Source organism: Chelonus insularis, unplaced genomic scaffold, assembly GCF_013357705.1.
Source record: "Chelonus insularis isolate UGA/USDA-ARS -01 unplaced genomic scaffold, ASM1335770v1 contig_58_pilon, whole genome shotgun sequence".
In the NCBI taxonomy this organism is placed as follows: domain Eukaryota; kingdom Metazoa; phylum Arthropoda; class Insecta; order Hymenoptera; family Braconidae; genus Chelonus; species Chelonus insularis.
In genome coordinates, this window is record NW_023276656.1 from 378,600 (window position 1) to 390,713 (window position 12,114).

General features: G+C 33.4%; 1 protein-coding gene across 1 annotated transcript in view; it reads right to left on the reverse strand.

The window, feature by feature from the left end:
* The window catches only part of LOC118070422 (uncharacterized), a 20,561-nt gene extending 9,902 nt beyond the window's left edge, over positions 1-10,659 (reverse strand). The window contains exons 1-2 of the mRNA XM_035089018.1: positions 10,105-10,659; positions 8,575-8,730 (exon numbers count right to left, since the gene is read on the reverse strand). Coding sequence (XP_034944909.1) covers positions 8,575-8,730; positions 10,105-10,619 — 671 coding nt within the window. The 5' untranslated portion in view covers positions 10,620-10,659. The remainder of the gene's footprint in view (positions 1-8,574; positions 8,731-10,104) is intronic.
* Between the last annotated feature and the right edge of the window lie 1,455 nt (positions 10,660-12,114).

Genomic DNA, 12,114 nt, shown 5'->3' on the forward strand with positions numbered 1-12,114 from the left:
TTGTTCAAAAGCTTTGAGGGCTTCGTCTGTCCACTCAACTGGTCTCATGTCTCTTTTACGAACGTCTCCTAGGAGAGCATGAAGAGGAGCTTGAAGAGTTGCTGCATTTTCGATGAAACGACGATAAAAGTTTATCATCCCTAAAAAACGACGAAGATCTGAAATGGTTTGAGGTTGTTTGAATTCCTTGATGGCTTTGACTCGATCAGGCAGTGGCTTAGAACCTTCTGCTGTAATTAAATACCCTAGGTACTGGACACTTTTGGCGCCAAACACACACTTTTCTTTTTTAACTGTGAGACCATAATCTCTAAGACGTTCAAGAACTGCTTTAAGGTGTTTGACATGCTGCTCTTCATCTTCTGAAGCTATGAGAAGGTCGTCCAGATAAGCATGAACAAAATCAAGACCTTGCAAAACTTGTCTGATAAATCGCTGGAATGTCTGCGCAGCATTACAAAGCCCAAAGGGCATAACTAAGAATTCAAAAAGGCCAAAAGGCGTTATCACAGATGTTTTGGCACGTCCTCGGGATTTACAGGTATTTGATGATATGCTCTGACAAGATCGATCGTTGAAAATACTCTCTTCCCATGTAGAATTGATGTATAATCCAAGATGTGAGCTACAGGATACCTGTCAGGAACGGTCTGTCGATTTAAACGACGATAATCGCCGCAAGGTCGCCAATCGCCATCTTTTTTTGGCACCATATGAAGTGCACTAGCCCAGGGGCTGCTACAAGGGCGGCAAATACCCTGATCAATCATGAACTGATACTCTTCTCGGGCTTTTTTTAGCATGCTGGTTGTCAGTCGTCGAGGTCGTTCATGGACTGGAGGCCCAGTTGTTGGTATGAAGTGCATAACGTCATGTTTTGCTGAAGCTTTATGTATAGTGGTCCCAAAAACTTCAGGGAACTGCTTAAGAATAGGTGCATAGGGCTCATCTTTATTTATAGTAGAGATACCAATAATGGAGGCGAGCTCTAATTTACCGCCTGCTCCAATACCAGTTTCTATGTCAATAAGCCGGCGATCTGTAATATCGACCACCAAGTGGTATCGATAAAGTAGGTCAGCACCAACAATGCCGTACGGTACATCTGCGACTCTGAAGATCCATCTAATAGCACGTTTAAGTCCCACGTTGAGGTTAAGAGCTTTCTGACCGAAAGTAGCGATACGAGTTCCATTGGCTGCGTATAATTTGATATCCGATTCAATTGTTTTATCTAAACGGGTAGCAGGAATGACTGAGACTTCCGCTCCCGTATCGATAAGAAAGCGTTGTCCGGTATCACGGTCATAGATGAATAGACGACGAGGTTTATTACCATCATCAGCGACCGCCGCTATCGCTGATGAACTTCCTAGTTTTCCTGCTTGTCCTTGAACTCGCACGGCTGTGCACACTTCCTAGCCTTCTCCCCAAATTTGCGATGATAGTAGCGGAGTTTGCTATCTCCTGATTTCCGAGCTCGAGAGCGGCTCCTTGACCTTGACCTATCGCGTGGTGCTGACAACCTTTTCATGAGCTGATTGAGCTGTTCTTGGAGCTGAGTTACCTTTTCTTCTAGAGAACTCTCTTTGTTAGTCTTAGGCTCCTGGTCTACTGCTGCTAATTGTGCGGGATGGCTCTGTGGAAGGTCCCAAATACGGTCAGCCAGTTGACTAACAGCATCCAAATCCAAAGTCTCGCACGGAATTAAAGTCAACTGCATTTGTCGTGGAAGGTAATCCAACCAGATCATCCGTACGGTGCGTTCATCAAGCTTCCCATTGTTCAATGACTTAATTTCGGCCAACAAGGAAGAAGGTTTGCGATCAGCTAGAGACAGGCCTGTAATCATCTTACGAAATTTCTTTTCATCCGTCTGCGAATAATGGTTAAGTAATGCCTGTTTGATCGCATTGTACTTGTCAGTAGCTGGTGGATGAATAATTAACTCTTTAATGAGAATCATTGTAGCTTGGTCGAGCTTGCTGATCACAAAACTACTTTTGGCAGCGTCTGAAGTGATACGATGAGGATAAAACTGTGCTTCCAACGCACTAAACCACAGCTCAGGTTCTTCGGACCAAAAGGTTGGAAACTGCAGGCGTTCAATAGTGCTGACGGCAGGATCAGTACCTGTAGCAGAATTTGGTTGTTGTCCTGATGACATAGGTGCAGTCCCGCCCTGTTGTAGATTCACATCATCCTCGTTAGTCATATCTGCTGTTGTTGCTCGATGAATTTGAAGACGTAGATAATGGCGGCTTCTCACGCGTTGAACGAAATAAACGCAAACGTACGTAAATCACGTCGGGGTCACCAAATGTGGGGAACAGGTTGTACCCAACATAAAATTAAGTCCAATTAGTAATAACAATTATTTATTTATAATCAAACTACTACTATTGTTACATTAAATTAACATTAATTGCACGCGATGCGCATAAGATGTACGTTAGATTCAAAAACTATAGTATCATATATATTAAGGTAGAAAAGTGGGGGAAATAAAGGCTGATCCCCAAACAGATGACCTCAGTCATCCATATTGAAAAAATGCTCAATCCGTATCCAGAACTGATGGTGCCCTGCATTTTGGTGAGTAATTTGTGTATGAGTGTGTACGGGTTATATATGGATGTGATGTAAACATAGTGTATCACTTTACAATGCCTTATACTTTGATGACTGTTGCAGTTAGAATAAATGATAATGATGATACTCATTTAACATTAATTAATATAATATCTGCAAATGACTTCAAATACATATATTCATCCATTATTATCATTTTTATTAGGTATAAATGTTAATAAGGAAGCTCAATTCCAAGTCGGCGTATCCAAGCATGTAGTGTAAAAACAAATGCACATGAACTCAATATCGAGATTATGCTAGCCATGTGGTTAGAGCGTCAGAGTTCTATCTTGCCGGGCAGGGTTCGATCCCAGTCATAATCACTTTTTTTTCTACTTTATTCGTTAGATTAGCATGTAATTATAATATTGACATGCCATAATTAATCCATCATAACGATTTGATTTTTTTTCCTCTTTACTCATTGAATTTATTGACGCTAAGTCGGAAAATATTTGAACAGAGCCATAAACTTTTTTTTGTATAAATACATTGATAATAGCCTGTGTTTAACAACTTATACATCTTTACATGTATTAACAATGTTATGTTATAAAAAAGTTAATCATATTATTATTAACATTGAAAAGTAGTTTAAACAATCTGTGGCGAGTTTCGGCACTTTCCCGGCAAGCTCTACCCCTACTCTCTGTGCCCAAGCCTGCAGCTTAGAATTTTTAAGCATATATAAGCGTATTGGAACCATAATAGCTCAGTGGTTACAGCATCGGTCTTTTATTTTGCTAGGCAGGGTTCGATTCCAGTCATGATAAAGTTATTTTTTTCTTTTCTATTAAAAATTATAATATTAACATGCCAAAAGTAATTGTTTACAACGATTTAATTTTTTTTTCTCAATTATTTATGTAATTTATCGACGCCGAGTCGGAAAACATATGAACAGGGTTATAAACACTTTTTTTACTATAGCTATATGAACGTAGTTTTTTTTTAAGCAATTTAGAAATATTTAGAAGTAGTTGAAATAATCCACGGGGATTTCCGGCACTTCGCCGGCAAACTCTATCCCTACCCTTCGTACTCAAGCCTGCATTATACAATTTATAAACATAAACGTAATGTCAGAGATGATGTGTTAGCTCTGTGAGTAGAACACCACGCTTTCATTTTACCGATTAGGGTTCGATCCCAGTCATAGCCAATTTTTTTTCATTAAAATTTTACATAAATGCAATAATTGGTTGTTTATATAAGTTCAAAATCAATTCCTATTGTCTTTTAAAGACAACACTTTCGAAAAAAGAGAATTCATAGTAACTCGTTCCTCAGCCTTAGCTTATTTTCAGAAAAACAATTTGTTTTCCGTCATTAATTGGAAGAATAATTTAATAAAATATATGAATTAATTTATAAGTATATAAAGTCACTTAAGCAAAAAAAAGAAAAAAAAATTGCCTATGACTGGGATCGAACCCTGCCCAGCAAAATGAAAGATTGGTGCTCTAACCACTGAGCTATTATGGTTCCAATAATATTATAGATCAGGCATGGTCGATTGGGACTGCTCGAAGTCCCCGGGACTTCGTACCTGAAGTGACTTTTTCTAACTTTTGCTGTAGACAATAGAACCCCTATTGTCCCAGCAGTCTTAATCCCATACCCAATAGGGACTTCGAGCAGTCCCATCTATCGCAGTAGGTAGAAGTGAGACAAATGATAAAACAGTTTTCCCTCTTTGTTCCGTAGGGCAAGACCATCTTAGTTAACAATTGAAATATTAATTTACTTTCACAGGTAAAGATCGGATCAGTAGCTCAGAGGTTAAATTCTCTGGCTGTGAGTTTTGTGGCGACAGGTTCAAATCTCGCCAGTTGCTTTTTTTTTCTTTAACTTAATTTATTAATTCCATTACAATATTTATTATATTTTTTTTATAACAATACTGAGTCCCATGTGTCTGTTCTTCATGAGTAATGAAAAAAAATTTTTTCTGACCATTTCTTTATTAATGTCAGTAACAGAAGAAAAATGAAATAAACAAGTACATTGAACTTATTCACTACAAATTGAATTTTCTACATACATGTATATATAAAAACGGGAATGAATGTTTTTACAAGACATTTTAATATGTACTTAAAAACTACTTTACAACTACAACGGAAATATTTAAAATAAGTGATTAAATTTCAAAGAAATATACGCTGCTAAATCATAACACTTAGATTTTAATTCTCCATGTCAATGTCAGAATCACAGTCTGTATTGTGCGATTTGTGGCACTGCATTTTTGACATGAGATAACAAATGTCTGGTTCGCATTGACTTGTTTTAATGTTCATTAAGTGTCCTAAATTTTGGTCAGTTAATCGCGATCTTTCACTCGTTTTTATTTTCTTCATGAACGAAAAGCCACTCTCACTTAAATATGTTGATCCAAACACTGATAAAATTTTTTTGTAAATTTTCAAAAAATTTGGATATTGTTTATTTGCAGCTATCACATTCCACATGTTACCACCACTCGCAATTACAGCATTTATTTTATTGTCTCGTGGTAATGATTCAAATTCATTTACTAATTCACTGAAGTCAATCCAATCAGCATTTGAAAACAGTCGTTTGATTGTTTCGATGAGTTCTCCATATCGTTCGAATTTTATAGCAAACGGATTAACGGCTATTTTACCAATAATTTCAAGATCTCTAAAATCTTTGAAGCGTTTTTTGACTTCATCTAAAATAGGCATTGTTACTTTTATTAACGACTCACCATTGAATCGTTCTTCTGAGCTCTCACCGAACAATTTCTTCAATCGCTGCAATCTTTCATCGATAGTATTCACTTCACAATGTTTTATAATGTTCACCAATGTTAATTCGAAATCTCTAATCACTTGAATTTGGTCCCACACAACCTTACACTTCCCTTGCAGTTTTTTATTAATCGAATTAATTATTAAAGTTAAATCGACTGCGTACATCAATAATGACAGCCATTTAAAATCATGCAATTTATTGACCCACTCCTCTTTTTCTTTTATTAATAAAAAATCGCGTATTACCGGAAGTAAGTTTGCAAATCGTTGAAGCATGTTTGCTTTACTCAACCATCGCACTTCAGTGTAGTAAATAACATCAGATTCATCACTATTTTCGTCCATATCTTTTATGAGCTGCTTGAATTGTCTGTGATTTAACGCCCGTCCCCGAATAAAATTAATTATTGTTACCACTTCATCTATCACATCGTTTATTCTAAGAGCTTTAGCACACAATACTTGTTGATGAATGATGCAATGATAAACGTTGAAAAAAGGAAACTTCTTATTATTTCTACACTTAGCTAGAAAACCATTTTGATTTCCGGTCATCGTTGCAGCTCCATCAGATGTTATGGAAACCAACTTTTCCAGAGGGACATTGCGTGACTCTAGCAGAATTTCAAAATGCTTAAAGAGTTCATCGGCAGTGGTTCTATCATGCAATGAAAATAGTCCAAAGCATTCTTCTTTTAATGATAAATCGGGGAAAACCATCCTGATAAAAACTAGAACTTGCGCAATGTCGCTGACGTCCGTGGATTCGTCGAGTTCAAGGGAGAAACAGTCACACCGTTGTAGATCATCATCAATTTGAGAGTATATATTCTCACTCATTAATTGAATTCGATTGGTGATTATTCTCCGGGATAATGGAACGTTGGATATTGCCTCTTCTACTTCTTTTTGTAATTTGGGACAAGTGTTAAACAATTCCCGGTTGAATTTTTTTACAATGGTCTTCAATCCTTCACCATGCTCAAATGGTAACATCTCTTTCGCGATCTCTTGAGCCATCAAAAAAGAAATTCTTGTCCCTGTTGCTACTGATGCATCAATGCGTTCAGCCCCTTCATAACTCAGTAACGATTTTCTCATTGTGATGTGTGAAATTCGATCACTTTCCTCTTTTGTGCTGAATTCACGGTGAAAATTAAGGTAATGATTTTCGTGGTTCGTTTTTAAGAAGTGAATGAAAGGCTTTGGTGGTTCACATAACACACAAAACGCGGTATTGCGGTCAAACTGGACTAAACCATATTGGTTCTCCCACTGAGAATTATAAAAACGTTTTTTTGATTTTTTTGCAACCGGTTCATCAAACTCCATATTTCTTGTTATTAATGAAAACTTATTATTCACAAAAATACCGAAGTTTCAGATGATTGTCGAAACAAGACTGTCTTGGAAATTTAGAAAAATGCTTCATTTATAGATATGACCCCCCACTCTTTTGCCAATACAGGATTTGTATTATAATTTGTTGTGGGTATTGTTCATAACAGTAATATTGCAAGGTCAAATATTGTTTTGCATCGAAAGAAGCTATTTACGGCAGCTGTACTTTGGGATGTCATCCTAATTATGTAAGACCCAAACACGTACAGTAATTGATACATAAATCATATGACTTTAAAATTCAAAGTCATATCATTTATTGGGTGATTTTAAAGTTTTATATCGCCCACTGCAATTGCTACCAATATAATTGTCCGTTGTCTTTTAACAGACAGGTTCAAATCTCGTTAGTTGCATAATGTATTGTAGTAACACTTGTTACTACAATAAATTAAAAAAAGCAGAAATATATTTATTTTTTATCCTTTATCAAGACACGAATATGGGACTCAGTATTGTTATAAAAAAAATATAATAAATATTGTAATGGAATTAATAAATTAAGTTAAAGAAAAAAAAAAGCAACTGGCGAGATTTGAACCTGTCGCCACAAAACTCATAGCCAGAGAATTTAACCTCTGAGCTACCGATTCGTTCTTTACTTGTGAAAGTAAATTAATATTTAAATTGTTAACTGAGATGGGCTTGCCCTACGGGCAAGAGATAATGTAACTTTCTTACCCGGACCTTCCTAATCCTGTAATCCTAATCATAAAATTATTAAAAAAAGAATAGAATTTTATTGCAAGCAATAAAGTTGGAACAAAGGGGACTTCGACTCGAAAAAGATCGCCCATGCCTGTTATAGATGCTTGAAAATTATAAGCTGCAGGCTTAGGCACAGAGTGTGGGGGTAAAGCTTGCCGGCGAAGTGTCGGAACTCGCCGCGGATTGTTTAAACTATTTTTTATTGTTAATAAGTTGTTAAAAAAGGCTATTATCAATGTATTTGTACAAAAAGAGGTTAATGGCCCTGTTCAAATATTGTCTCATTTGTCATCGATTAATTGAAAAATAATTTTACATAAAAATTGAAATTTAAAACTCATTTTTGGCATGATAGAATTGCAATTTAAATAAAAAAAAATTTCGCCGCAATTGGAATCGAACACCATTCGGTAAAATAAATGTCGAATCTTCTGACTACAGAGCCAGCATATTTTCATTTGCTTTGTTTACATTTAGATATCATAAGCTTCAGGCTTGGTAACAGAGGGTGGGGATGTGCTTGCTCGTCAACTGTCGAACTCGCAGTCTTCTCTGAAAAATAAGACGGAGATAGATAGATATATTCTGTGCTCTGTTTTGCTCGAAACAGATTATTCTGAAATTTGTAAATTTCTTGGTGCCCTAAGGCTCCCTTTTTGTAGTGCATCCCTGAAAATTATCATTTTTCGAACCATTTCATTGTTACCTACTCAATTTTAATTGATGTTAAGCTTCGACCTTTTGCCGCACAACGCGAGGGCGTAAAGTCAACTCCGGGAAACTTTCTGACTTCAGCCCAGCCTTAAAATTACTCAAGGCCCTAAGACAAGTGACAAAGAGCGTTATTTCTTCTGTCGCAGTCTTACCGGTTAGAAATTTTTTTTTAATTCACTGTTAAGTAGAAATATTTTTACTTTTAAAATTAAAAATGTGCACTTGTCATTTTGGCACCTAAGATTGATAAAACAACTCTCCATGTAGTTACTTCTATATGTCATATTGTTATTATATTTGGTGTCTACTGGGTAAATAGTTTATGTCATTTACTCACAGATTTGTTGTATATTTTATTGGCGTATTGCTAATACTCTTGAATGATTGGGGTCTTTGGATGATTATAGAAAAAGTTGCTCTTAGCTGTGGTTCATCAAAACAAGGAAATGCCTGTCTTGCATAAACAGTTTGAAATTGTGTTGCAGCTATGTATCTAAAATAGTAAAATGATGTGAAATTTCAAAAATGCTTCATAATTACAGTAAAAAATGAGTCTGGGCTTAGTTTGTGCCTTAACGACGAACTTCCCATTAATTGAAATCCATAATTTTATCATCTTTTATTTTTTTTGTTTATAAAAGTTTACTATTATTATAAACAATATAAATCATTTAATCACATCAAGATATTTATAGTAACATTTCTTGATATTTATCGAATATAATCATAATCATAATAATTCAATTGATTAAAACCATTTTCAATTGTTTATAATAAATTGAATTTTTAACTTCCTATTAGGAAGTTATTGTAATTGGGTCGATTGGTGAAATTTGAATTTTCATTAAATCTCCGCGTTTCAAGACGTTTGCAAGCATACTGTCATATTTTTAGAATGATGTGTGTGTACGTATGTATGTATGTATGTATGTATGTATGTACGTACGGACGTCAGCATTTTTTTCGTTTTCGATATCTTAAGAACGGATCAAGATATCAACTTGAACCAAAATTAATTCGAAAGATATTATTATAAAGAAGATCTGAAAGCAATTTGAACGAATTCGATCAAGCCGTTTTTTTTATAACGAAATAACTAATAAAAAAATGAAAACATTAGCTATTTAAAATACTTTTAAGCCAAACAATAACAATTTTATTTGAAAATTAAGTTGATATTGACGTGACATTATTGTTTACAACCAAATATGACTCGTAAAATCACATATTGTTTATAACAATAGGAATTTGTTATAAACAATTAAAAATTGTATTTATTGAATAAGTAATGTGTATATCATATGTATATGGATGTTTTCAACAAACATTGATTACAACTATTTAAATTTGTTATAAACAATTACTAATGGGAAGTTCGTCGTGTTAGCACAGACAAAGTGTGTTCAGACCTATTTTTTATAAACAATACATGATTGTTTAGAGTCATATGAAGTTATTAACAACCATATTATATTGGCCTCAGTTGTCAATCATGTTAATCATTTAATAAGTATAATCTATTTCAAATATCTTCTTTATTCAACTTATTTTACTCTTTTTTTGTTATAAAAAAAACGGCTGAATCGAATTTGTTCAAACTTCTTTCAGATTTTCTTCATTGTATTACCTTTAAAATGAAATCTGTCCTAAGTCGATATCTTCAGTAGTTCTTGAGATATCGAAAACGAAAAAAAACTTGACATATGCACACACGCACATACGTACATACATCCATATTTAAACCTTCTAATATGCTTTCAAATGTCTCAAAACTTAAAGATATGATAAAATTACGAATTTCAAAAATCGACCCTATTACAATAACTTCCTCATGAGAAGTTAATAATTAAGGTAATTATCTACTTACTGTTGAGTCTGATTTGAATAGTAGGAAGATACATAAAAACCTTTTGTATTTTTTGATAACACTCCAGTATACGAGATTTCTATATCAGTTGGTGAATTAACTGTTAGAGTTTCATTTAAAATAATTGTAAGTTTTTCTGTTTTCTCATCATAATTCTTGTCTTCGATTGTTGGAGTTTTCACATTATTAATAATATTACACGTGTTTATTTTAAGATCTTTACCATGATGTAGCACGATTTTATTTGTTGACTCAACAACATGTGTTTTAATTTTAACTAATCCAGTAAATGAAAAATTGTTTAGTGGATCTAAAGATGAATGTATTCTAATTATGTATGAATTGGGAATGATGACTGTCGGCAACCGGTAATCAATCTTTCTTTTTCCTCCAGACTCGTCATTATTACGTTTAGTAATTTGACTTTGAATATCAACTGAATCAGATAAATCGAATGCAGTAAAAAGAAAAACTTTGAATAACGAAATTACGGAGAATAATAATAGAGACTTCATTATTCGTCTTTAGATGCTCGAGTTGAGTGTTAAACTGATATTTATGTTTGACACTTCTACTCCGAACGATTGATAATAAAAAATTATCTAATATAGTATAACAACGATTTAGATAAATTTAATGGCGAAATAATGTCTAGATAATTCATTGAATTGTAATATCAATTCGCAAGAATTGGAGTACATATTGGATTTTCCTCAAAAGTGTTTTATATTGTTTTAGGAATTGTTTAAAGATTACGATTTATTTGTATTCAATGATGAGATTTTAGAATTTGATTTTCTAATAGAATTTATTATCTCTCTTGGATATTGACAGTAGTCAATTATACTTTGATGAGATAAACTCATAGAAATTAGAAGTCACTGTATGAGTATTTTTGTTATCATTGATACGAAGTTAGGATTAAAATTTTTATGATACAGTAAAGTTATTTAACAATTTGTAATTTATAATTAGGTTATTTGATGAATATTTAATTTTTAAAAATGATACAATATTCAACTGATATTGTTTTAGCATAAATTTTTTAATTTAAATTGAAAACCTATGTAAAAGTTTTGCTTCGACAATAGAATTATATTAACAAATCATAGATACTCGAAGGCTACATATGTAATCAAACCACGTGTAAATTATTCGTGAATTGTCGAACTAAATCTGCCATGTCTTCTCTAATATAAATTTTTGATAAAATAGATTACTATCGGTGTGCACTGTAAACACTTTTGAAGATAAGAAATCCAATAATAAAAATTAAGACTCTTACTGAGCGCGAAAAGTTTAGCTTCAGACAATCATTCTTATCACTGTTCTCCATGATCATAGGATACTCACAGGCTAGATCTTATCAATAAACTACTGATATTTATTCTTAAGTGATTGGATTATAAATTTTACAACTATCATTTCTAAATTAATATTTATTTGAAATGTGTATGTGATACTGCAGGGTGAGGGTAAAAATTACTATACACATTATAAAAATTACTGTGCACATTGTAAAAATTACTAAACTGCATAGTAATTTTTACTCTAATTTTATCTTAAAAATTACTGTGCAGTTTAGTAATTTTCACAATGTGCACAGTTATTTTTTTAATGTGTATAGTAATTTTTACCCTCACCCTGCAGTATCACCAAATTACTATAAAATTCAGGGTAATTTTTACTATACATTTCTCTGCGTGTACGGAATTGTTTTTTATCTCGATTATCTAGCGAACAAAAAATGAGATACAAGTGAAACCAATTATGTTCGACGCATAATTACGCAACTTTAAACTGATTAAGTTTTCAGCCAAATTGATTTAGCCATTTTTCGAGTGGGATCAAAAAACTAAAAAAAAAATGGTAAACGAGCTGCATTTTGCAATTCAGACAAAACTTTCACACCTAATCTTCTAACAATGAATATCATAAATATAATTATAATAATAATAAATATAATAACGATTATGGTAATGATTGATTTTAAAAACAAAAAAAAATCCT